This window comes from Macaca fascicularis, chromosome 19 (genome assembly GCF_037993035.2).
Source record: "Macaca fascicularis isolate 582-1 chromosome 19, T2T-MFA8v1.1".
NCBI classification, from domain to species: Eukaryota; Metazoa; Chordata; class Mammalia; order Primates; family Cercopithecidae; genus Macaca; species Macaca fascicularis.
Genome location: NC_088393.1, coordinates 16,051,954 through 16,079,730, shown reverse-complemented (window position 1 = coordinate 16,079,730; position 27,777 = coordinate 16,051,954). Strand labels below are relative to the sequence as shown.

Here is a 27,777-nt window from a genome sequence, read left to right as displayed (position 1 = left end):
CTGCAACCTCCGCCTCCCAGTTTCAAGTGATTCTCATGCATCAGCCTCCCGAGTAGCTGGGATTACAGGCCTGCACCTCCACAACCAGCTAACTTCTGTATTTTTGTAGAGATGGGGTTTCACCCTGTTGCCCAGCCTGGTCTCAAACTCTTGGCTTCAAGTGATTTGCCTGCGTAGCCCTTCCCAAGTGCTGGGATTACACGCCCGGCCCGGTTTGATAGTTTCTTATCATGTTATACGTACACTTAGAATATGATCCAGCCATCTCATTCTAACAGCAATGAGAACTTAGGCTCCCCCAAGAACCTCTATACAAATATTCGTAGCAGTTTCATTCATAATAGCTGAAAACTGGAAACAATCCACACATCCTTCAGCTGATGAGCAAAGAGTGTCCCATCTATGTCAGGGACTCTTACTCAGCAATAAAAAGAATCAAAGTCTTGACATGTGCAATATGGGAGAATCTCAAATGCATTATACTAAGCGAAAGCAGCCAGACTCCAAGGCTACATATGATATGACTCCATTTACAACAATATGAAGAAAGAAAATCTATAGGAATACAAAACCCATTGTGGCTGCCAGGGGTTAGGGATGGAAGAAAGCTTTTTACTACAAAGGGTGGCTATGGTAGTGATGGGTACACGACTCTAGCCATTTGTCGAAACTCAGAACTGTGCGCCCAGTAGAAGAAAGTTTACTTCTGAAATGTTGACGTAATTCAAGGTGAAGCAGAGGGTGACTAGTTACATATGTTGTTTGCCTAAATAATGAAAGGATACCCAAAGAATAAGTGTTTACCTTTATAAAGAGGGAGAAACTGGGCCAGGTGCGGTGGCTCACACCTGTAATCCAGCAGTTTGGGAGGCCGAGGCGGGCAGATCACCTGAGGTCAGGAGTTGGAGACCAGCCTGGCCAACGTGGTGAAACTCCATCTCTACTAAAAATACAAACTACTTGGGAGGCCGAGGCATGAGAATCGCTTGAACCCAGGAGGCGGAGGTTGCAGTGAGCTGAGATCACTTTACTGCACTCCAGACTGGGCAACACAGTGAGAAAAGACAGAAAGACAGAAGGAAGGGGAGGGGAAGAGGAGGGGAAGAGGAGGGGAAGGAGAAGGGAAGGGGAAGGGGAGGGGTGGGGAGTGGAAGGGGAGAGGAAAGGGAGGGGAAGGGGAGGGGAAGGGAGGGGAAAGGGAGAGGAAGGAAAGGGAAGGGAGGGGAAGGGGAGGGGAAGGGAGGGGAAGGGGAAGAGAGGGGAGGGGAAGGGAGGGGAAGGGGAAGAGAGGGGAGGGGAAGGGAGGGGGGAGGGGAAGAGAGGGGAGGGGAAGGGAGGGGAAGGGGAAGAGAGGGGAGGGGAAGGGAGGGGGGAGGGGAAGAGAGGGGAGGGGAAGGGAGGGGAAGGGGAAGAGAGGGGAGGGGAAGGGAGGGGAGGGGAAGGGGAGGTGAAAGGGAAGGGGTGGGGAAGGGGAAGGGGAGGGGAAAGGGAGGGGAATGGGAGGGGAAAGGGAGGGAAATGGGAGGTGAAGGGAAAGGGGAGGGGAAGGGGAAGGGGAGGGGAAGGGAAGGGAAAGGGGAGGGGAAAGGGAGGGGGAGGGGGAGGGGAGGGGAAGGGGAGGGGAAGGTAGGGGAGGGGAAGGGAAAGGAAGGGAACCCCTGTGGCTGCCAGGGGTTAGGGATGGAAGAAAGCTTTCTACTGCAAAGGGTGGCTATGGTAGTGATGGGTACACGACTCTAGCCATTTGTGAAAACTCAGAACTGTGCGCCCAATAGAACAAAGTTTTACTTCTGAAAATTTAACGTAATTTGAGGGTGAGGCAGAGGGTTACTAACTACATGTATTGTTTGCCTAAATAGATGAAAGGATACTCAGAGAGTAAAAGTGTTTACCTTTATAAAGAGGGAGAAAATGGGCAGAGGAAGGACATATGTAGCACCAGTACTTCTCACTGTGCATTTAACTTTTTACATGAGTGAATGTATTTCATGTCCACAATATTAAAAATTTAAGGCCAGGCATGGTGGCTCACACCTGTGATCTCAGAACTTTGGGAGGCTGATGTGGGCAGATCACCTGAGGTCAGGAGTTCAACATCAGTGTGGCCAACATGGCGAAACCCTGTCTCTATTAAAAATACAACAATTAGCTGGGTGTGGTGGCAGGTGCCTGTAATCCCAGCTACTTGGGAGGCTGAGGCAGGACAATTACTTGAACCTGGGAGGTAGAGGTTGCAATGAGCCGAGATCGTGCCACTGCACTCCAGCCTGGGCAACAGAGTGAGACTCTGTCTCAAAAAAAAAAAAAAAAAAAATAGGCACCCCCTATCAAAGTCTCGTCTACTCACCCAGGTGATCTGATGCACCTAGGGCAGAGGGTCACTTTGAAAATCACTTCTGTGGTAGGATAAGGCATGATCTCTGATGCCAAATGAACCAGATTTATTCCCACTCTGCCACTCACTGAGTGACCTTGAGCAAGAGAGTTAGCGTCCACTCCATAAAATTGGTGTGAGGATGAAAAGCACTTTTACCTGGGAAAGCTAAAATGTCACCTTCTCCCTTCTCAGTGGTCTATTTATTAATAGGACAAAAACAATCAGTGTCTGTGGAGTTTGCAGGGCATACCTGTTCTAGAAAAGTGTCTAACCACACCTGTATCTTACAGGAATATTTGTGCATCTATTGCTATAAAAATAAGATCTCTACTCCAAAAGTCATTTGATGAAGAATAACTCGATTTCTAACTGATAATGATACTTCAAGCCATTAATGTGCATGAAAAGAAATCTTACAAACTGAGACAAAACCCTTTTACATTATTTTCTAAAATTACATATTTTAAAACATTTAAGAGTGATTTGAATACTTAACATACACATTTTGAAGAACACCAAATAATGTTTCCTAAGATGATTTAATGTCATGGAAAGATGCTCACAACATATTCCTGTGTGAATAATCCAGATGGAAAAAAGAATATATGAGCTATAATAGCATTTTTAGGTAGAATTCACATAAAAATCACCATTCCAACCATTCTAAAATGTCCAATTCAACAGCATTTAGTGCACTCACAATGTCGTGCTACCTTCGTCACTATCTAGGTCCAGAACATTTTCACCATCCCAGGAGGAAACCCCATCCGGATTAGCAGTCGCTCCTCAGTCCCACCTCCCCACAGCTGCTGAAAGCCACCAATCTGTTATACATCTCTTCAGATTGGCCTGTTCTGGAAATTTCATATAAAAGGACCACACACTGTGTGACCTTTTGCATCTGATGTCTTTCATTCAGTATCATGTATTCAAGGTTCATCTACAGTGTAGTAGGGATCACTGCTTCATTCCTTTTTATGGCTGTATAATATTCCATTGTATGGATGGACCACATTTTGTTTATCCTTTCATCTGGTAATATACACCTTGGGGTTGTTTTCATCGTTTGGCCACTGTGAATAGGGCTGCCATGAACATTCATGCACAAGCGTCTTTTTGTTTGAACACCTGTCTCAATTATTTTGAGTAGGTATCTAGGATGCAATACAGGAGTGTGGAATAGGGTCATAGGGTAATTCTGTGCTTCACTTTTGATGAATCAGGGGTCATTTTAATGGGGTCAGAGTGGGTCTCTGCAGAACTCAGCTCAGGGGCTCCACCCGCAGCCAAAGTCCGCCCTCTGCGCGCAGGACCAGCTCCGGCTTCCTGCGGGGCTCGGTGTGGTCCGGCAGGACGCGGAAGCGCAGCAGCGTGAGCGCCAGGACCACCTTCATCTCAGCCATCGCGAACGCCTGCCCGATGCAATTCCTTGGGGAGAGGGACGGAAACTCTGATTGCACCCAGGAGCCCCATCCTGGCCCCCTCAAGCTGAAAACCTGGCCTGGGACACCCAACCCCGCCCAGGTCAGTTTGAGGAATAGAAAAGTGGGTATCCGTGCCTGGATCCCCATGTGGGCTTGCATATCCTGCAAGTCTAGCCCAGCTCCAGCCCCCAGCCTAGACCAAGGTGGGGTTGGAGAGGGCTCTGAGCATACCACAGACCCTTCTAGGACCAACCCAACCCTACTCTATGGACCTTTTCCCATAAACTCCAGAGGAGGTGAGGGAGAGCTGGAACTCGGACCATCTACAATGTCCCCCTTCTCCCCACTGTCATGCCCAGACCCCTGCACCCATCAACCCGTCCCCACCTCAGACACAGGCCACCCTTACCTGGGTCCTGCCGAGAAGGGAATAAAAGCCAGAGGTGACCTCTCCTTGATGTTCTCTGGGTCAAAGCGAAAGGGGTCGTAGACCTGGAAGTGAGACCAAGAAGGGTTGCTGGATGGGGTCTCCCAGTCCACGACCCTTGAAGAGAGAAAGAGTTGTGTGTGTCTTGGAGGGAGGCGATGTTGGATTCTCCTGATGAAAATCCTGCCCCCTCCTCTAGGAGCCTTGGAATGGACAAAAAACAGAGGGATGGAGGGGGGCCCCACACCTCAGGGTCCGGCCACACAGCTGGGTTGTGATGGGTTCCGAGAACACTGATGTGGCAGATAACACCTGTGGGAGAGAAGGGGGCCATCAGGACAAGTACCCCTGCCTGAGGGGCTCCTCTTCCTACCCAGGAGGCTCCTCCCCCTGAGGCTGTGGGCACCTTTGGGGATGACCCGGCCGTCTGGGAGCACAATGTCTTGGGTGCAGCAGCGGGAGATGGCAGGAACTGGGGGGTGCAACCGCAGGCTCTCCTTAATGCACATGGTCAGGAAGGGCAGCTGGGCCAAGTCGTCCCTAAGGAAACACCCAGCCCCAATCCTTATCAAGGGAGCAAAGACACAACTATCAGCTTCTCTGTTTGCAAGTGAGACGTTTTCTCCCTGTAACGAAATAAACTTTTAAAAAGAATTGTTACGGCCGGGCACGGTGGCTCAAGCCTGTAATCCCAGCACTTTGGGAGGCCGAGACGGGTGGATCACGAGGTCAGGAGATCGAGACCATCCTGGCTAACACGGTGAAACCCCGTCTCTACTAAAAAATACAAAAAACTAGCCGGGCGCGGTGGCGGGCGCCTGTAGTCCCAGCTACTCGAGAGGCTGAGGCAGGAGAATGGCGTGAACCCGGGAGGCGGAGCTTGCAGTGAGCTGAGATCTGGCCACTGCACTCCAGCCTGGGCGGCAGAGCGAGACTCCGTCTCAAAAAAAAAAAAAAATAAAATAAAAAATAATAATAATAATAATAATAATAATAATTGTTACAAAGTTGCAGGAATAAAAACAGTGTGGCACTGTTGCAGAAACAAGAAAACAGACCCATGGAACAGTACAAAGAGCTCAGAAAAAGACATGAGAATAAGTGAAAACTTCACATTTGGTAAAGGGACCCCCACCCACCCCAAACAAAATCCTGGGAAATGGATAGATTTTACAGTTCTGAAAGAAACATGTGAACCAACTTAACGTCATAGAAATTAATCAAAAGTACCCTCCAAAAGTTAAAAGGCAATATTTTGCAACACAAGGCAGAAAAAAATCAATCTTAATACACATTCTTAAAAGTAAATACTTTTAAACAGTCCAAAGAAAAAGAGGAAAAATAATAAGAAAATCAGTTCCATAAAAAGAAAGCAAATAACATCAGCACATGCAAGAGATGTTCAGTTTCACTCTTATTTTTTTAAATGTCCATCAAAAGAAGAAATATGAAGATTGGTCCAGATTTAAAATTCAATAATACAATAGTACTATTGGTAAAGTTATGGGAAAGTTTGTGCCATAAAACTCAGCTAATAGTAAAGGATTTGCAATCATATTGTACAGTGGCTCACGCCTGTAATCCCAGTACTTTGGGAGACCGAGGCAGGCAGATCACCTGAGATCAGGAGTTCGAGACCAGCTTGGCCAACATGGTGAAACCTCATCTCTACAAAAAAATTACCCAGGCTTGGTGGCAGGCATCTGTAATCCCAGCTACTCGGGAGGCTGAGGCAGGAGAATTGCTTAAACCTGGGAAGTGAAGATTGCAGTGAGCTGAGATCACACTATTGCACTCCAGCCTGGGCAACAAGAGTGAAACTGTCTCAAAAAATATAATAATTGTACAGTGCAAATGGTCTTTGATTCAGCAATTGCACTTTAGAGAATTTGTCCTGCAGAGATGCTTATATATGTAAGGAATGGTCACTGTGCACACATGCTGACTGCATCACACCCAGTTTGGCAAAAGTTTGGAGACAAGCCAAATATACATCGATGGGAAAATGTTTAGATAAACAGCCACACAATGGAATACTATACAGCTACACAAAAGGAGGAAATAGGGATCACTAGTCTCATCACATACTACAGGTGAGAAGGTAAATCAGTACAGACACTCTGGAAGGCAAATTGGAAATATCTACTGTAATTGAAAATGTTTAATGTCCTCTTTAACATAGAAAAGAGCTGAATAAACTATACAGCACTCAGAAAAAAAATAGCATTAAGGCACACTGTTGAGTGGAAAAAAGTTACAAATATATACGTAAGTACCTGTAAAACAGTAAGAAGTATATGGATATATATTTACAAAAATGAATGATTCATAGATGATGGAGAGATAGATGATTGATGGATAGATAGATAGATGATAAATAGATGATATAGATAGATACATAGATAATATGTAGATAGATAAGTAGAGATAGATAACAGAAGATAGAGACATAGTTACATAGATAGATACAGAGATAGATAGATAGATAGATAGATAGATAGATAGATAGATAGATAGATAGATAGATAGATAGATAACAAATCTATGGCTCTAGAGACACCTTTGGAGAATGAGAAAGGCTTAGGTGGGGTGGCAGGATTGTTAAGGAAAACCCTAGTCTTATCTGTAATGTCTCATTTGGTGCAAGAAGAACTCTTTTGTATCATTTGTTTTGTAACTTAATGCTCTTTTCCCATGTGGTGTATATGTATACACAATGGAATCCTATTTCGCCTTTAAAAAAGAAAACTTATCTCATTTGCCACAACATGGAAGAACCTGGAGGAACTCATGCTAAGTGAAGTAAGCCAGGTGCAGAAACACAAACACACATGATCTTACTTATCTTGGCTAAATAATCTTATCTTACTTATCTTGACTAAAATAGTCAAGCTCATAGAAATAGGAATAGAATGGTGGTTACCAGACGCCAGGGCTGGGGGAGGGACAGAGAGGGTGAAAAGTTAGTCAAAGGGTGGAAGCTTCAGTTAGACAACAGGAATCAGTTTTTGAGATCTGCTGCACAGCCTCGTGCCTTTAGTAAACAAAGTATTGTATTAGTTGAAATTGCTAAGAAAGTAAACTTCAAATGTTCTCAACACAAAAATGATAAATACATAAAGTGATGGATTTGTTCATTACCTCGATTTAATAATTTCAGGTTGTGTACATACATCATATATATCATATATCATAAATATATCATATACATATATCAACGTATCTATCTATCCATCAATCATCTATCTCTCCATCATCTACCTATAAATCATTCATTTTTATAAATATATATCTATATACTTCTTGCTGTTTTACATGTACTTATGTATATACTTGTAAGTTTTTTTCACTCAACAGGGTGCCTTAATGCTATTTTTTTCTGAGTGCTGTATAGTTTATTCAGCTCATTTCTATGTTGATATATGTATACATATATCATATATATTATAACATCATATTGTGCCTCTAAACATATATAATTAAAACTTGTCGAAGACAAAGAACAAATTAAAAAAAACTCATTTTCCAAAATTTATATATATATATATATATATATATATTTTTTTTTTTTTTTTTTTTTTTTTTTTGAGACGGAGTCTCACTCTGTCGCCGGGCTGGAGTGCAGTGGCCGGATCTCAGCTCACTGCAAGCTCCGCCTCCCGGGTTTATGCCATTCTCCTGCCTCAGCCTCCGGGAGTAGCTGGGACTACAGGCGCCCACCACCCCGCCTGGCTAGTTTTTTGTATTTTTTTAGTAGAGGCGGGGTTTCACCGTGTTAGTCAGGATGGTCTCGAACTCCTGACCTCATGATCCGCCCGTCTCGGCCTCCCAAAGTGCTGGGATTACAGGCGTGAGCCACCGCGCCCGGCCTAAAATTTATATTTTGAGAAAAGTAAAAGATCTCAGAGATAATATGCAGACCTGTGTCTATTTTGTGGACTTTCATTTACAAAGAAAAGCACAGTACGTGTTCATATAAATAAAAGTCACAGTGTGAGTTCATATAAATGTTGGCATTGGGATAGCCATTTTCTAGAAGAATACACAGAAAACTGTTGACTGTAGTCACTGCTAAGGTGGAGTTTAAAAAGGAACTTCATTTTTATCATAAAGTCTTTTGACCATTTTTTTTAACTACACATATAATTTTGCTTGAAATCTTGGTTTTATACTAAAGGACTTGGGTCTGGGCAAAGATTTTCTATGTAAGACCTCAAAAGCACAGGCAATAGAGAAATGAGATTATATCAAAAGAAAAACGTTCTGCACAGCAAAGGAAACAATCCACAAAGTGAAGAATCAACCCACAGAATGGCAGAAAATACAAATTACCCATCTGGCAAGCGATTAATAACCAGAATATATAAGCAGCTCAAACAACTCAATTGGAAAAGTAACCAAATCATCTGATTTTAAAATGGACAAAAGATCTGAATAGACATTTCTTAAAAGAAGACATACAAATGGCCAATAGATAGATGGAAAAATGCTCAATGTCACTAATCTTCAGAGAAATGCAAATCAAAACCACAATGAGATATCGTCTCATCCCAGTTAAAATGGCTTTTATCAAAAACACAGGCAACGATAGATGCTGGTGAGGACATGGAGAAAGGGGAACTCTCACACACTGTGGGTGGGAATATAAATTAGTGCAACCACTGCAGAGAACAGCACAGAGGTTCCTTAAGAAACTAAAACTAGAACTACCGTATAACCTAGAAAATCCACTACTGAAAAGAAAGACAAGAAATTTCTATCCCAAAGAAAGACAATGAATCTGTTGAAGAGATATCTGTACTTCCGTGTTTATTGCAGCACTATTCACAACAGCCAAAATATGGATTCAACCTAAGTGTCTATCAATAGATGAATGGATAAAGAAAATGTAGTGTGTATACACAATGGAATACTATTCAGTCATTTAAAAAACTGAAATGTTGTCATCTGTGGCAACATGGATGGAACTGGAGGTCACTGTGGTAAGTAAATAAGCCAAAAACAGAAAGACAAATATCGCATGTTCTCACCCATATGTGGGAGCTGAAAAAGTGGATCTCATGAAAAAAGAAGATAGGTTGGCAGAGGGGAGGGAAGGATGAGAAAAAGTTGATTAATGGGTACAAATATGAGGTTTGATAGGAGAAATGAAACCTAGCACTCGAGAGATCACTGGGCTCACTATAGTTTACAATATGTTCTCCACATTCTGAAATAGTTTGCTTGTGTTAGTTACGTTTCTAGCATAAAGAAAAGATAAACATTTCAAGCGATGGATATCCCAAGAACACTGACTTGATCTTTATCAATTATATGCATATGTTAGATTATCACATGTATTTCAAAACTATGTACATCTATTATGCATCAATAAAAATGTGTTTTAAAAAATAAAATTGCAAAAATATTCTTTATTTTAAAAGCATAAAAATGTTTATTTCCCTCCCAGGACTGCTGTGCTGGGCAAAGGCGTGGACAGGAGGACACTGAATCCAAGACACCCATTCATTCCAAAACTTCCTCTCCTTCCTCCAGCCCCTGGCCTGGCTCAGGCCTTAGAATGTCCCCACTGTGCCCTCATTCTATAGCTGGTCCTCTCCAGTCCACCCTCCACACTAGCCCTAGAAAGATCTTCCTGGTACCTAGATGTGACCTGTCCCTCCCCTGCTCAAACACTTCTCATGGCTCCCTATTGCCCTTGGCTAAAACTGAAGCCATTAACATTTTCCCGGAGGCTTCCACAACCAGCCCCTGCTACCATCTCCAGTTTTATCATCTCACCACAACCCTCAACTCAGTCTTTTCCTCTCTCTCCCCTTCTCCTCCTTTCTGTCCTGACCCTGCTCTGCTGTCTCTCTCTCTCTCTCTCTCTCTCTCTCTCTCTCTCTCTCTCTCTCTCCCCCTCTCTCTCCTCTCTCTCTCTTCCTCCCTCAAAGACCCCAGGTGGTCTTCTTGACCTAGGGCACTGCTCCCCAACTGTACCCAATTATCGACTGATCATTATTCAGGCTCTCAACTGAGACACTTTCTATATCCCCCTAGTCCTGCTTCTCTTACTCTAAACCCCATCCCTGCCCACGTGGGCTGGGAGAGTCCTGCCCAGGGACAGTTCCCCCACCAGGCTGGGAGCACCTGGAAAACAGATCCCTGGGCTGGGTCCTTCCCAGGTCTCCAGAGCACAGAAAGATGCTGTGTACAGATGTGGGGGTGGGAATGCAGTGTGGGAGCGTTTGCTGAATGAGGACGGGATGGATGAACGATGCAGGTGTTCTGGACAAGAATGGATGACTTTTACCCCCAGGTCTCCCTTATAAATCCCTGGACTGGACAGAAGGGTAGGAATTAGGGAACAGAAGAGCAAACATTCAACAAGTGAAGATGTTTGGAAAAAAATGATATTTCTGGGAGAAAAGGAAGAGAGTGGAGGGGAAGTTCATTTGCTGAACATGTGCTAAGTGGCGTTATCTGTCCTCACATATCATCACCAATTCTCTCAGAAGCCCGGGTCTTTCTGTAACCTAACGGCCTGTAACCTTTCCCCAGACAGTCAGGCTGAGTATTAAGTCCTGCCTGTGGTCCTCTGCTCCTATTCCCACTAAGCAACAGTGCAAGAATCAACAAAAACAACCCCTCCTCCCCTTCCCACCTGGGGAACAGAGTCAATGAGAGAGGCTCAGGAACAGCCACCAGCACCTGCACTCACCATTCAATCTCTTTAGGCTCACGGTCCTTCAGAAGCTCTTGCACCTCCTGCCGGCAGCGCTCCTGGTATTCCGGGTGCTTTGCAAGGTGGTACAGGACCCAGGAGAGACCACTGGCCGTGGTGTCATGGCCTGGGAGGCAGCAAGGCAGGCTTGGGTCTCTGGGCTGCTTGAGCACCCAAGGGTGGACAGCAACCGTGCATTTTGGGCCTCAGGGAAGATGGGGAAAGGGGGATGGGAAGTGCGAGGGATCCACCCACCCTGTTCCTGGAATGAAGAGATCCAAGTCCCCACTCTAGCCCCACACTGGGGCCCTCACCCTCAAACATAAAGGTGTCAGCTTCTGCTCTTATGTCCTCATCAGACAACTTCTTCCCATCTTCATCCTGGAGAGAAGGCAATAATTTCCCAACCCCCACTCCCATAAAAAGCCACACTACCTCTGAGGGCTCTTGAGTCTAATCTGAGACAAGCTCTGAAGATTCATCCTCCTTCCAGAAACCCAAGCCCATCTTGCACTCCTAGACCCCTACTGGTCACCATGGCCAGAGCCCCAACCCCATGGACTTCCTCCCGGCTTCCTTGCCTTTCCTTTGGTCCCTAGTGGGAAGACTCAATGACCCATGGATGCTTTCATGTTTCTGCATGATGAAAACTTTCCGAGAAAAAGTTGCTGGCAACCTGGGTTACAGGATAATTAAATGGCAATTTGCTTTGGAAATTAGAGATTAAGTATTGCTTCAAAGATATTTGCCCACATTCTACAGTGGTAAATGAATCTTATCTCCCTGGAGATATTTGAGTTGTAAGTCTATGGAATATGGCATCCAGAACAAAGCACATAATCTCTCACAAAGCTGGTGCCCTCTCTCTTTCTTCCTCTCGCTCTCTCTCTCTTTCTCTCTCTCTCGCACGCTCTCTCCCTCTCTCTCTCTGTAGAAAATGTGCTGGAACTCATAATGTAGGGTGCCTCTCCTAGGGTACAAACTGTGCTGCACATACAGGTGAAAATATTGCATTGCCCTTGGAGGACTTTGACTTGGGGGTGGAAAGTCAGTGCCAAGATCCTACTCTGGCTGATAGTATTGCCGTGAGCAAGACATGGGCTGCTCTGATTTAGAGGTTTAATGCATCTGTCGTAATAGAAATACACATAGACAAAGACATAGACACACAGACATAGACACAGACACTCATAGATAAAGTCATAGACTTAGACCCAAACACAGACACACAAATCCACATAAACATAGACATAAACAAAGACATAGATATAGAAACACCCACAGACACAAACACTCGTAGACATAAACATGGACAGATAAAAACAGACACAGGCACACAGGCACAGTCAAAGACAAAAATATGGCCAGGCGCGGTGGCTCACACCTGTAATCCCAGCACTTAGGGAGGCCAAGACGGGCAGATCACAACGTCAAGAGTTCAAGACTAAAAATAGTGAAACTCCCTCTCAACTAAAAATACAAAAAAATTAGCCTGGCGTGGTGGTGGGTGCCTCTAATCCCAGCTACTCGGGGGAGGCTGAGGCAGGAGAATCGTTTGAACCCAGGAGGCAGAGGTTGCAGTGAGCCGAAATTGCGCCATTGAGCTGCAGCCTGGGTGATAGAGTGAGACTCCGTCAAAAACAGGAAAAGAGAAAAGAAGGAAGGAAGGAAGGAAGGGAGGGAGGGAGGGAGGGAGGGAAGGAGGAAGGAAGGAAGGAAGGAAGGAAGGAAGGAAGGAAGGAAGGAAGGAAGGAAGGAAGGAAGGAAGGAAGGAAGGAAGGAAGGAAGGAAGGAGAAGGAAGGAAGCAAAGAAAGGAAGGGAAGAAAGAAAGAAAGGTAAAAACATAGACAAAGACAAAGACACAGATACAGACAAAGACATACAGATATGGCCAATGACAAAGACAAACACATACAATCACAATCATAGACAAAGACACAAACTCAAACAGAGACAAAGATATAGAAAGATATAGGCAAAAACATAAACATAGACCCAGACATAGACATAGATGTATAGATTGAAATGTGGCCAATTAACTCATTAGCTTGTAAATAGAGCAAACTCCCAGACTTGTCAGTTTCAAACCTAGCAGCTCCCTGCTACGTGCACTCCACAGAGTCATCTCCAAAACCTATCTCTGACCTGTCCCTCCCTTCCTCAATCACCTTCCATGGCTCCCCAGTGCCCTCTGGATCAAGTTCAAATTCTTTCATCTGACATTTCACATGAAACTCCCTTCTGCTTCTTGAATTCAGATCCCAGAGAAGCCCACCTTGCTCAGCAGGAGCACATCAATGAAGTCCAAAGTCTTGGATTTGGCCTTGGCTTGGAGGAAGTCCTCAACACCCTGGCTAGGGAGGGTGCGGCGCCGCTCCTGGATGACGGCATCTGTGAAGTCGTGCACCAGGCGGCAGGCCCTGCGGAAACGCTGCCCATCATGGGTGAGATAATACAGGAAGTCTATGTACAGGAAGAACTGCTGGTGTCTTTTTGCCACAAGGGCACTGAGCTCCAAGATGGCGGCAATATATTCACTGGGCTTCCTGCAGGATAAGGACAGAAAGGGAGGAAACAATTTAATACACCTGAAGCCCCAGGAGCACCTGCCACCAGTAGCCAGGAGCTACCTCCTATCAGTAAACGGAGTATCCAGGAACAGATGACCCCACAGATACAGGGTGGGGATCAGCACGAAATCAACTCTCCAGGCTCTCTTATCTCTCCCTGCATCCTATCTCTGTGAGATGCCTCCATGCCGCTAGGCACCCAGAGGATAGTTTGCACATTATGCTCCTATTCTCTCCCTCCCAGTATGCAGTCTTGCCCCTTCTCCTTCCTGAAGCTGTTCACAAAGCTAGGACTTTATGCTCCTCCAACTAGTGCATGGTCCAGCTTCCACCCTAGCTTCTTTGCATCAGTGTTAACTCCATTTAGTGCTACATTACAGTCAGTCCCTGACAGAGACCCGCTCTGACCACACCCACCAGTTCGAACCCTTTTAATGAGTCCCTAGAAACCTCAAGATAAAATTCACACCAGTCCTTCAATGATCAGGTATAACAAAACTCCAGGAAGGTTTGTCTGATTTCCCCACTCAGTCCTCCCTCCCCCACCTACCCACCTTGGGTCCACGGCCCAAGATCCCAGACCCTGGGCAAGAACTTACTCCTGACAATGGCTGTCAAAGCTGAAGACACATTTCTGCAGACTGTCCAAGGTCATGAGGCTGATGTGCTCAAACATGTCCAGACGGGCACTGCCCTCTGAGGCCAGGAGCTGCCACTTGGCCTAGCCAGAGAAGGGGATGGAGCTGGGGCAGGCTCCTTGCTCCCTTGAGCACCTCTCCAACCCCAATCGTCAAGATGCACTCCCCAGAATAAGCCTCTTCATCTTCTCCCCTGGGACCCCTCCCCAGAGAGGACCAGGTTATGGTGCAAGCAAAAGCTGTTACTATTAAGAGATGAAGACCCAAGATTGGGAGTTAGGAGACCTAGGTTCAAGTTCCAGCTCTGGCTCCTGTGCTCTGTGTGCCATTAGTCAATTCACTACCCTACCCTATATCACACCTGTCAAATCTTCAGGAACAGTTAAGATGATGTGCTTTGGAGCCATATAATCCACGTTAGAAACTGGTCCACCACGCCAAGCTCACTCATTAGCTGGGTGAACTTGGGTTAGCTCCCTAATCTCTCAGACCTTCAGTTTCATCATCTGCCATGGGGCAGAAATACATCATCTCTCCTTCACAGAGTTCTTAAAATTAAATTAGACAATATGTACTCGTGTCATGGAATGGGCACATGGCATTGTTTCTGGCATATGGTGAGTGCTTAAATGTTGGGTTTCCTCATCTGCATTGTTATAAATTGATTACCAAAACATACCTATGTTTGCAGAGGTAGTCCTCCATGAGTCCTGAGCACCCTTTCTGGGCATGTCACAAATGCAAGACACTGATATTCTTAACTTGAAAATTTTCTCAGAGTTGTGTTTGCAGAAAATAACTTTGAGGATAAGGGACACCCCCTGGATATGCTGCTTCTGCTTGCTATAAAAACAGATTCCTAAGCCTAATGCCCCTTCCCTGTAATGCAATATATGATGTCAGCCGGCATTCATAGAAGCCCACCTGTGGCCGGGCGCGGTGGCTCAAGCCTGTAATCCCAGCACTTTGGGAGGCCGAGACGGGCGGATCACGAGGTCAGGAGATCGAGACCATCCTGGCTAACACAGTGAAACCCCGTTTCTACTAAAAAATACAAAAAAATAGCCGGGCGAGGTGGCGGGCGCCTGTAGTCCCAGCTACTCGGGAGGCTGAGGCAGGAGAATGGTGCAAACCCGGGAGGCGGAGCTTGCAGTGAGCTGAGATCCAGCCACTGCACTCCAGAGCCAGACTCCGTCTCAAAAAAAAAAAAAAAAAAAGAAGCCCACCTGTGTCAGCCCATGGGATTTGAGAGGCTTGGAGAAGAAATGCAATCTAACAAGAAACACATACTCCTCTCTGTTTCATGAATAGTAAAACTATCCTTTGTCTCTGACCCAGGAGCTTCTTGTTCTTCCAGAAGAATTTATGAAACAGCAACTAGCTTAACGTCAATTTTAAAGTTAAAAAAAATCTAAACACTTCACAAAATTTTTGCTCCAATCCTTCCCTTCTCCTCATATCCACACCCTTCACAATGTGGTTTTTCAGCAACTCCCAATAATAGAGCCTATTTTACCCCCCGCCATTGATTCTGTGTTGGACTAATGGCTTTTGATGTCAAAATACAATGTGGTAAAAATGATGAGGTGATAACGAATGAAGTTAAGCCTCATCTTACTCCCTGGAACCCTGTCTGCATTGTAAACCATGGGGTGCCTTCTGGAGGGAGAGAATCAGATGGAAGGAACATCCAGGGGTCCCAGCTGAAGCCAGCCAAAACCCAAACATGTGAGAGAACTCGGCCAACACCTGCAAGGCTGCCTACATGACGCCAGGCTGCTCTCGTATCATGAGTGATCCCTTCCATCCACATCCAGAAGAACCCACCAGCTGTCCCACAGACTTATCAGCATTCATAAACCTTTACTGCTTTAAACCAATGAGCTTTCAGGTTGTTTCTTCTCAGCAATAGCTACTATGTAATTGTCGTCATGACCCTCTTGAGTTTACAGGGCTTGGGTGACGGAAACATAGAAACAGACACCTTCTGGGCACCTACTATGCACCAGGGACATGACTCCATTACATCACCTTGACTATCTTTTAAGTAGGGATGATTAGCCCCATTTTACAGATGAGGAAACCAAAGCTCAGAGAGGAAGAACAATGACCCAATGGCACAAGCAGAGCCAAAATTCCATACCAGATCTGTCTGTGATCCCCCCAGCCAAAGGCTGCAGCTGGGACCTTGGCTTCAAATAACTCACATGCATGATGTTCACACTGTCATTGAAAATCTTCATATAGGGCTTCAGGATGTTGAAATGGAAGGCGGGTGTCAGCATCCGACGGTGGCGGCTCCACTTGTCACCAGCACTCAGCAGGAGCCCATCCCCTAACGGGGCAGCCAAGGGCCATGGGCAAGGGCGTCTCCCTCCCCTGGCCCTCCAGATTGTTCCCAACCCTGTTCACCTGCAGATACTCACCCAGCCAGGGCTTCAGGAAGCTGTAGAAGACCTTATCCTTTGGTACAATGGTGGCTGACATAAATGAGGACAATCAGGGGCCATGGAGGCAGGTGAAGGAGGAACTTTGGGGGTGGGGGGAGGCTCCCAGCAAGAGGTTTGCATTTCTCCCCTCCAAGCCCCACATAGCAGGAAGGGGACCAAGGGCAGAGGAAGAAGGGAGGATGGGCGAGGAGAGGGAAGACCAGACCAGGCTACAGCAGCACAGTACAGCAATGGCACTGCCTAACCTGGCACGGAGAAGCTATGTCGGGCCTCCAGCATGCCTTGACATGCCTCCTACGTGACCCAACATTTTCCTCAACCCCTGAGCACAGCTCGGCACTCTACAGAATGCCTTCACGAGGACCTAGGACACCCTGTCTGCCCCAGCACTCTCTGACATCTCCTGGCATGGCATCTTCTGACGTGGACCTGGACATGAGACATGACCCTGGCATGTGTTCACATGTCCTGACATGGCCACCAAATACATGACAATTTCTAACACAAGACAGTATGCTCTAACATGCACATGAGATGGTCTAACATGATCTTAAAAGTGCGTTCCACATACAGGCACCAGGTTGAATATAAATATGGTATCTTTAACGTCCCAGACATAGCCCACATGTGATCCAGACTGTTCCTTAGGCATGACCCAAGCATACTATAACACAGCCTCAGACAAGACTCAAATAATGTATCAGACAGCTCACCTAGGGACTCTGGGTCCCAGACCTCACACAAGCCCCAAACACGGCCCAGACATGACCAGCAGGAGGAAACGACAATGTCAAACAGCACCTGAGACAAGAACCAAACGGGCCCTCACATGCCCCACATGTCCTTGGCCACAGAGGAGCCCCACACATGACCAGCTCTACATGACCCCAGTTGGAATGACATACCAGATGTAACCAGGTATAACATATTTCAGGTGTAACCAGGACCCACGTGTAAATATACACATGACTAGACATAGCCGTACAGCAGACCCGTACAGCCATCATAGAGACACGTCCCAGACATGAGCAAACAGGAACAGAGGTCAGACAGGTGGAAGTCCAGGGGAGAGGGAGGCAGTGGCATCTCCACCACAGCTCCTCCCGTCTGCACGTGGGCACGCGATCCACTGGAGGCAGCACAGAGACCCCAGCTGTGGGCAAGGCGTGGCCAGTGCAGTGTCTACCTGGAGCAAAGAGCACAGGCTTGATGTAGGTGGGGTGGAAGATGCGGACGATTGCATGCCAGGGCCCCACCCACCAGCAGCACACATCACCAAAGGTGCACACCAGGCTTTGTATGTATAGGAGACCTTCCTCCGAGCTGTGAATCTGGAGAGAAAGACACAGAACCCAATTCAAGCTCTCCTAGGCTGTGAGAGAGAAGGATCTGAAGGGAGCATTTTGAGGCCCTCACCCTGAGAATTTCAAGTAGCATCTCATCCTCCTCTCAGTGCTGAGCTCCCCCGGGCTTCCTCCTCACATCCTCCACACAGGACTCTCCAGTCCTTCAGTTACACAGACAGAAAAGGTCTTTCCCCATGTGGATCCACACACCATGTTCCCTGGGCTGGGCTTTCATTCATCCCATTTTCCAGATGAAGAGACTGAGGCTCTAAATGATAAAGTCACTTGCCCGTAGTCCCAGACCATGGCAAGCCTGAGGCCTGAGACTGGGTCTATCTGCACCCATGGTCTGAGTCCTTAACCATCAAACTTCTTTGTGCCCCCAAAACAGTAGCTCTGGAAGACCCAGGCCTGCCAAGACTGGGCAATCAGAGACACAGGGTTTGGGTGAAAAATTGATCCTGTGATCCAGGCCAGGACAAGTAAATCATGGGCCTTTTCTGGGAACTCTGGGGGAAATGTGGGCTTTCCTGTGAGAATTGAGCTTCTGGGACTCATTGTTGGTGTCATGAGGGAAAGGCTGTCTTGAAAGGAAAAGTGGCGTGGAGAAAGCTAAAGCCAAGAGAGGAAGGCAGATTTCCAGTGACATTGTTTGAGACCTGGATCCAGCCATTCCTAAAGGCCATCCTCCCTGGACTTTAAAATCAATAGATTCTCTTTCTTTGCTTAGACCACACCAGGTTGGGTTTCCACCACTCACAACTGAAAGAGACCTCAATAACCAGAGACAGCAGCTGAGAAACAGCCCAGAGTCACTCAGCATTTTGAGGCCAGAGCCATCGTCTGTAGGATGCTGCCTGTTCCCCTGCTCAGCCTGGCCTGTCCAAGATGGGAAGCACAGGGGTCAAGGAGATGGCCCCAAGTTGGGGTGGAGTCTCCTTTTGGAGATTCCCAGGGCCTGCAGCAGGAGAGCAATGAATTTAGGGCAGACAAACTACAGGATGGGGTAGAAGGACTTGACCCACACCAGAGGTGGACTTCATGGAAATAACAGTCCAGATCCTCCACCAATCACAAGTCCTCCTCATTGTTCTAGGCTTTGCGACAGGCAAGGTGATACTAGACCTGGCAAGGGGCCTTGAATACTAACGATGCCCAATTGCATCACCCTGCGCTCTCCTTTCAAACATTCCTACTCATTGTTCCAGACATGGCTCCAGTAACTCTTCCCCCAGGAAGGCTTCCAGCCTGCCCCAGCAGACAACTTGCTCTTCTCTGGGCTATCATCCATCTCTCTCTGGCCCTTTCTTGACCCCATGAAGTTGGGGATGTCTCCATCCACATCCACCTCCTTAAACTTGGGGGTTCCTCCAGGACAGGGCCTTGGGTTGAAGTCTCTTGGGGCCTCAGGGCAGCCCAGAGCACCAGGACAGGGTGTCAGAGGGCAATGGAGAGAGGAGATGCTGAGATGGGAATTGGTGAATACATGAAAGAAAGATGAAGATGGCTGAGAGAGAAGGAAAGGAGAGGCCAGAGTACTGCAGGGGTCAAACGGGAGCTTGGGGACAGAGGGACTTGCAGGCCTGAAATGCACCGCAGCACCCACCACCAAGTGTTCCAGGTGGTACCTGAGGCGTTGATGACAGACCGGATGAGGTTGGGGTGGCAAAAACGGATGACGGGGATGATGGGGCCCATCCAGACCTTAAAGCCCTGGGGGTAGGTGGCCACCAGCTGAGTCAGGACCCTCATGCCCTGCTCCGTGGGGGTGACCTGCAAACAAGGCAGGGGCCATCACCTCCTGTAATGGTTAATTCTAGGTGTCCTCTTGACTGGGCTAAAGGATGCCCAGATAGCTGATCATCTGTCTGTAAGGATGTTTCCAGAAGAGACTGGCATTCGATTTGGTTAAACTGAAGAAGGAAGAACCACCCTCCCCAGTATGGGCAGAACTCATTCAATCTTTTGAGAGCCCAGGTAGCACAAATAAGCAGAGGAAAGGCTAATTGGCTCTGTTCTGGGACTGGCACATCCATCTTCTCCTGCCCTTGGACATCAGAACTCCACCTTCTCAGGCCTTTGGACTCTGAGTTACACCGCTAGTGTCTATTTCTCCAGCCTGCAGACAGCAGATCATGAAGCATCTCAGCCTCCATAATCCTGTGAGCCAATTCCCGTAATAAACTTCCTCTTATATATATCTATCTACCTATCTATCATCTGTATACCTATCTACCTATCTGTCTACCTATCCATCTATTTACCTACATATCTATCTATCTATCTATCTATCTATCTATCTATCTATCTATCTATCTATCTATCTATTCTATATACCTATGTTTCTATGTATCTATCCATCTATCTAATCCATCCATTTATCTTATCTATCTATCTATCTATCTATCTATCCATTCATCCATCCTATCTGTGCATCCATTTATCCATCTAGCCTATTATCTACCTACCTACCTACCTACCTACCTACCTATCTATTCATCTATCTATGTATCTAATCTATTCATCCTATCTAACCTTTCTATCTATATATCTATCTGCCCATCAATCCATCCATCCATCCATCTTATCTGTACATTCATCCACTTATCCATTTATACTATTATCTATCAATCATCTGGCTATCTATCCATTTATCTAATCTATCCACCCTACATATCTAATCTAGATATCTATCCACCTAATCTATCCATCCGATCTACTATTCTATGTATGTATTATCCATCCATCCATCCATCCATCCATCCATCCATCCAATCCATACATCCATCTGTCCATCCATCCATCTATCCTGTTATCTATGTATGTATGTATGTATGTATGTATGTATGTATGTATGTATGTATCTATCTATCTATCTATCTATCTATCTATCTATCTACCCACCCACCTACTTATCCAGCCAGCCAGCCATCTATTCACCCTATCTGTACATCCATCCATCCATCTATCCTATTACCTATCTATCTGTCTACATTCCTCCTGCTCTCTCTCTCGGGGCCACCTCCAAGTCCCAAGAGCGCATCCCAAGGCAGAAGGAAAAGACACACCGTCCGCTCACAGAGGTCGGCTTAGCTTGAGAGGAAAGATTTTCTTGTTCTGGGAGTCATTTCAGCCCAGAGGCGGCCACATGGGGAGGTCCTCACAGGAGAGATTTGTGAGGAGCAGTATGGCCTCAACACATGTCCCTAAGACTGGTCCTCACATCCCTTCATGCCCTGACTGGTTCCTCTGCCAGCCACACAGGTTCCAGTTCCTCCCATGGAGAAGGTTCTGCACACAGGGGACCCTCCCTTCTCAGCAGCCACTAGGGGAGCAGAGGTGACTCTGACCGTCCATCAGGACAGTGTCTCCCACCTGGGAGCAGCTTCTGCACCAGGCTCTGTGCTAGTGCGTCCTGTGCACCCTCCCACTTCACCTGTGGACACACCCATCAATCCTGCCATTTGCAATGAGCAGATTGAGACCACGTTCCCCAAAGGGCAGAGCAGGTCTAAGTCAGAGGGCAAGGTCTGGGGGAGGAGAAAGGTCAGGGGAGGCTTCTGAAAGGGGAAGTGAGTGACCAACTTTTATGTGGGTTTGGCAACAGGACCTCATTGGGACATCTTACTGGGGAGGAACAAGATAAGAGGAAGGTGCCTCCGGATGTGGTGGAGGTGAGAGACAGCCCACACCTCTCCTCGGGCCCACCTGTACCCTCATAACAGGAAATAGGCGAGGCAGGGAGAGGACCCTGGACAGTGGGTGCAGGAGGCCTCGAGTCCAGCCATGGAGAATGTGGGAATGCCAGGGACTCGCCTCTCTGTGCAGCCAACCCTCTGCCCAGAAGCCCGGCAGTGGCCTCTCTCTGCTAATGTGGGAAGACAGGCAGGAAAAGGACTCGATGCAGGCCAGGAGTGGGAGGATGAGGAGGTGAGAAGGGCTTGGGTTGGCACAGCACAGAAATGAGTGAATAAGCAGAGGAATGAGTAAGACGCCTCCCCTGCTTCTCTGCTACCCCAGACCCCAGCCCACCCCTTTACCCGCACTCCCTAAACCTCAGACCCCTCAGGAAGTCCATTCACTCTGAGACTCCAGGCCCATCCTGCTGCCACACTCACCAGGCCCAGGTGACCCCAGAACCAGTTCCGTTTCGGGGGTTGTGGAAAACACCGGAGGCGGCGGCAGTTGTCATAGAAGGTGTAGGTCCAGGCCAGGACACGGGCCAGGAGCCAGGAGACCCCGATCAGCAGCAGGAGCAGCCACGGGGATACTGCCACCAGCCCGAGGCCCAGCCAGGACAGGCTCAGCTGTGGCATTCTGCAGGGCAGACGGGATGGTAGGTGAGGCCCTGAGGCCCAGGGAAGGGCCCAGGGAGCTCCAGGGACAGTGGAGAGAGGCAGGGATGGGCAGTGCTGGAGGTAGAACAGGGAGGGTAAACACGGATGGATAAACAGGGCCTGAGAGGTAAAGTCCACAAAGGCCCAGCCAAAACCAGCAGCCAAGTGACCTCCAGTTACCCGGTAAGCACTTAGATTGGGAAAGAGAGAGAGAGACTGATTAAAGTCCAGAAAGACCCAGCCTGAATCACTGAGAGGTTGCCAGGGGCTTGGTTTCAGTTAGGAACCCACCCATCCTCCAGCCCAGCACCCAGGAGCTGCCTGGGCCTTGGGCAGCCATGGAGAATGTGGGAAGGCCAGGGGCTCGCACACCCAACCCCTTGCCCAGTGCCCCTCTCCATCACAGGCTAGGATGCCCCAGGCCCGCCACCCCCACCCTGGCACCTTCTGTCAGGAGCAGCTTGTCCCACACAACTTCCTCTCCCCTTCTTCTGAGAGGTTTTTGCCCCTGGCCCCTGATGTAGGGAGGGCTGTGGGAGGCTGGGTTGGGCTGAGCTGGGCCAGCCAATCCCCACAGCCTGGGTGCTTCTCCTGTGTCTGGGCAGCCGGCCAAAACCTGGGTGTGGGGGACCAGCTGGATGCAGAAGAACCAGCTCGGGTGACACAGCAAGGGCACTGGATCCTCAGGTCTCAGCACCTCCCACATAAGGTGAAGAGTAAGCTGAGAGGGGTCAGATAGAGTTTCTACTGTGTGACACCTGCTCTTGAAGAGTGGCTACTGAGTGTGTGGCAGATAAAAGCACGAACTTGAGAGTTCAGGTGTCAAGTGAGCCAGGCCAAGCCAAGCCTTGTTCCAGATCATCTCCTGCGCTCCTCTCTAAGACTGGGCCAGCAGGACACCATGCACCACTTCTGGATGCTGAATCAGGCAACTTGGAAGAGATAAGCCTCTATCCCCCCTGCTGCTGGATAGAGTTCAAGTCCTGCCTCCAGGCAGCCCAGGGCCCTGTTGGAGACCTGACTGCTAGGAGCAGGAACAAACAATCCAGCCCCGCCGAGGATTACCCGGGTCAGATTCTGGAGATTAAGAGCCCAGCTGGAAGAGCAAATCTGGAGGCTGGACTCAGTGTAAGAGGACAGAGCAGGGACGTGGAGGGTAAGGATGAGAGGGAACAGATGGGGTCCAGGCAGGGGAAGGGCAGAGCTGGGGAACCCTGAATGGAATCCTCATTCTGCCTCATCCTTGCTGTGACTGGTCAGTACTGCCCCTCCTGGGCTCAGTCTTCCCACCTGGGAAATAGGATGTTGGATGAGGGCCTTAGAGGGGGACGATGAGGGCTCCTAAGAGGAGGGAGCCCCAAAAAGGAGTGACAACTAGCAACCGTTTCCCGCAACTCCCGAAACAGAGCTGGTTCTTGGGTCTCCTGGGCCTGGTGAGTGTGGCAGCAGGACAGGTCTAGGTCTCAGAGTGAATGGACTTCCTGAGGGGTCTGAGGTTCAGGGAGTGGGGGTAAAGGGGTGGGCTGGGGTCTGGGGTAGCAGAGAAGCAGGGGAGGCGCCTTACTCATTCCTCTGCTTATTCATTCATTTCTGTGCTGTGCCAACCCAAACCCTTCTCACCTCCTTGTCCTCCCACTCCTGGTTAGTTGCTAGTTGTCACTAGCAGGGTGACAACCAGCACTAAAGGGTGGCAACTAGCACTTGAGCTGTTGTGTGCCAGTCTCTACTCTGCACAAAGGCTGCATGGAAAGTACTTCTACTGTGCGCCAGGTGCGAAATCCCGTCTACTCTGCGCCAAGTGCTCTCCATAAAGTGTGCCTACTGTGCGCCAGGTGCTAAATCCCGTCTACTCTGTGCCAGGTGCTCTCCATAAAGTGTGCCTACTGTGCGCCAGGTGCGAAATCCCGTCTACTCTGCGCCAAGTGCTCTCCATAAAGTGTGCCTACTGTGCGCCAGGTGCTAAATCCCGTCTACTCTGTGCCAAGTGCTCTCCATAAAGTGTGCCTACTGTGCGCCAGGTGCTAAATCCCGTCTACTCTGTGCCAAGTGCTCTCCATAAAGTGTGCCTACTGTGCGCCAGGTGCTAAATCCCGTCTACTCTGTGCCAGGTGCTCTCCATAAAGTGTGCCTACTGTGCGCCAGGTGCCAAATTCTATCTACTCTGTGCCAAGTGCTCTCCATAAAGTGTGCCACTGTGCACCAGGTGCCAAATCCCGTCTACTCTGTGCCAAGTGCTCTCCATAAAGTGTGCCTACTGTGCGCCAGGTGCCAAATCCCGTCTACTCTGTGCCAAGTGCTCTCCATAAAGTGTGCCTACTGTGCGCCAGGTGCCAAATCCCGTCTACTCTGTGTCAAGTGCACTCCATAAAGTGTGCCTACTGTGCGCCAGGTGCCAAATCCCGTCTACTCTGTGCCAAGTGCTCTCCATAAAGTGTGCCTACTGTGCGCCAGGTGCCAAATCCCATCTACTCTGTGCCAAGTGCTCTCCATAAAGTGTGCCTACTGTGCACCAGGTGCCAAATCCTGTCTACTCTGTGTCAAGTGCACTCCATAAAGTGTGCCTACTGTGCGCCAGGTGCTAAATCCCGTCTACTCTGCGCCAAGTGCTCTCCATAAAGTGTGCCTACTGTGCACCAGGTGCTCTACATTAACCCTGTACACTCAGTGCCTGGTGTTCCTCATAGAGTGTCTACTGTGTGCCACTTGCTCCACATAATGAGTGCCTACTGAGTGCCACCTCCTGTATATGAAGAGTCTTCGCCGAGCACCAGGTGCTGTCCACATAACACATGCCTACTGAGTGCCAAGTGCTCTACATGTAGAGTGCCTACTGATACCTCCTGCTCTATATGGAGACTCCCTACTGAGTGTTCCCTGATCTACATAAAGAGGGTCTATTGAGTGCTGCCTGCTCTGTTAGGAGTGCCTACTGAGTGTTGCCTGTGCTCCATAAAGTGTACCTACTGTGGGCTGCCTTCTGTACATAAAGGGTGCCTACTGAGTGCTGCTTGCTCTACATGAAGAGTCCCTACTGTTGCCTGTGCTACATAAAAAGTGCCTACTCAGTACCATGTGCAATACATAAACAGTGCCTACTGGCCTGTAATCTCAGCACTTTGTGAGGCCAAGGCAGGTGGATCACGAGGTCAGGAGATCGAGACCATCCTGGCCAACATGGTGAAATCCCGTCTCTACTAAAAAAAAAAAAAAAAAAAAAAAAAAAAAATACAAAAAATTAGCAGGGCGTGGTGGCGGGCGCCTATAGTCCCAGCTACTAGGGAGGCTGAGGCAGGAGAATGGCACGAGCCCGGGAGGCAGAGCTTGCAGTGAGCCAAGATCGCACCACTGCACTCCAGCCTGGACGACAGAGCAAGACTCTGTCTCAAAAAAAAAAAAAAAAAAAAAAAAAGAGTGCCTACTTGCCAGGCACAGTAGCTCACGCCTGTAATCTCAGCACTTTGGGAGGCCAAGACAGGCAGATCATCTGAGGTCGAGAGTTCAAGACCAACCTGGCCAACATGGTGAAACCCCATCTCTACTAATAATACAAAAATTAGCTGGGCGTGGTGGTGTGCACCTGGAATCCTAGCTACTTGGGAGGCTGAGGCAGGAGAATCGGTTGAATTCAGGAGGCGGAGGTTGCAGTGAGCCAAGATCGTACCACTGCACTCCAGCCTGGGCAACAGAGTGAGACTCCATCTCAAAAAAAAAAAAAAAAAAAGGGAGAGAGCCCATTGAATGCCACTTGCTCTAGATAAAGGTGCCTGCAGATGCCACCTGCTCTATATAAAGAGTGCTTACTGAGTCTCATCTGCTCTTGATAAAGAGTGCCTACTCACTGCTGCCGGCTCTACATCAAGAGTACCTACTGATGCCACCCACTCTTCATCGTGTGCCCACTCTGTGACACGTGGTCTACACAGTTTCTACTGTGTGACACCTGCTCTTAAAGACTGCCTACTGGGTAAATGTTTTTTTTTTTTTGAGATGGAGTCTCACTCTAGTTGCCCAGGCGGGAGTGCAATGGCACTATCTTGGCTCACAGCAACCTTCGCCTCCCAGGTTCAAGTGATTCTCCTGCCTCAGCCTCCTGAGTAACTGGGATTATAAGCATGCAGCACCATGCCCAGATAATTTTGTATTTTTAGTAGAGACGGGGTTTCTCCATGTTGGTCAGGCTGGTCTCCAACTCCTGACCTCAGGTGATCCTCCTGCCTTGGACTCCCAAAGTGCTGGGATTACAGGCGTGAGCCACCGTGCCGGACCATAAATGTAATTTTAAGGTGAGTGGGGCTGTCCACAGGCAAAGACAAGGAGAAGGAGTTTGAGACCATGCAGGAGGCGTGCGGTCCTGTGGATGTTCACCAGGCCTAGGTTTGGATACAGCTCTGCTATTTCCTGGCTGTGTGACCTTGGGCAAATCTCTCAACCTCTCTGCACTGTATGCATCTCCTCTGTAGGAGTCACATGGTGGGTGAAATGGCTGGTGGAGTTGACGCTGAATACAGCAAGAGCTGTGAGGGTTTTACAGTGGTGCTCCAGGGAGGTGAACTGACCATTTGGGGGCAATTCATCATCCTGACAAAAGGAGACTCATTTACATGTATTATTTGCCTAAATATACTCTGAAATGATACAGAAAACGTAAAAGTGTTTACCTTTGTAAAGATGGGGAGACTGGGTAAATGAAGGGCATAGGTACAAGAAACATTTTTCACTGTGCCTTTTATTTTTTACATGTGTGAATATAGTTTATGCCAAAAATATTGCATTTAAAAATTTAGCCACTAGCTGTCAATGAGTCTCATCTGAATCACAAAAAGGAGGAGGTAGAGCAAGACGGCAGAATAAAATGCTCCGTTGATCATCTCCTCCACAGGAACGCCAAATACACCAACGATCCACACAGGAAAATACCTTCATAAGAACCAAAAATTAGGCGAATGATCATGGTGTCTGGTTTTAACACTGTATCAAAAAAAAAGAGGCACTTTGAACTCATGGAGATAGAGAGTAAAAGGATGGTTACCAGAGGCTGAGAAGGGGAGTGGGAGAGTGAGGGGAAGTTAGGGATGGTTAATGGGTACAAAAAAAGATAGAAAGAATTAATTAGACCTATAAGAAGATCTATTATTTGATAGTGCAACAGGGTGACTATAGTCAATAATAACTTAATCATACATTTTAAAATAATGAAAAGAGTGTAACTGGATTGTTTGTAACACAAAGGATAAATGCTTGAGGGGATGAATATTCTCCATGATGTGATTACTATGCATTTCATGCCTGTATCAAAACATCTCGTGTACCTCATAAATACATATACCTACTATGTACCCACAAAAATTAAAAAGTTAAAGAAGCACTAAAGAATGTGCAACAGACAGTCTTTTTTTTTTTTTTTTTTTTGAAACAGAATCTTGCTCTGTCACCCAGGCTGGAGCGCAATGGCACGAGAGCTCACTGCAACGTCTGCCTCCCAGGTTCAAGCGATTCTCATG

At 47.7% G+C, this 27,777-nt stretch overlaps 1 protein-coding gene across 9 annotated transcripts; it reads right to left on the bottom strand.

The window, feature by feature from the left end:
* Positions 1–2,897: 2,897 nt before the first annotated feature.
* Positions 2,898–22,769, bottom strand: CYP4F3 (cytochrome P450 family 4 subfamily F member 3). 9 transcript variants are annotated; one of them, XM_074026209.1, is made up of 14 exons: positions 22,721–22,769; positions 22,058–22,256; positions 19,568–19,712; positions 17,780–17,924; positions 16,570–16,623; positions 16,351–16,478; positions 14,105–14,226; positions 13,211–13,481; positions 11,249–11,315; positions 10,932–11,061; positions 4,635–4,768; positions 4,476–4,540; positions 4,211–4,293; positions 2,898–3,805 (listed from the first exon to the last, which is right to left on the bottom strand). In XM_074026209.1, the coding sequence occupies exons 6-14, from the start codon at positions 16,426–16,428 to the stop codon at positions 3,640–3,642; spliced, it is 1,116 nt and encodes a 371-aa protein (XP_073882310.1). In that variant the 5' UTR covers positions 16,429–16,478; positions 16,570–16,623; positions 17,780–17,924; positions 19,568–19,712; positions 22,058–22,256; positions 22,721–22,769; the 3' UTR covers positions 2,898–3,639. The 9 variants fall into 9 exon arrangements, 6 of the variants coding, with proteins under 6 accessions (XP_073882310.1, XP_045237223.2, XP_073882307.1 ...); XR_012428502.1 differs by lacking the exon at positions 4,476–4,540; XM_045381288.2 differs by lacking the exon at positions 17,780–17,924.
* Between the last annotated feature and the right edge of the window lie 5,008 nt (positions 22,770–27,777).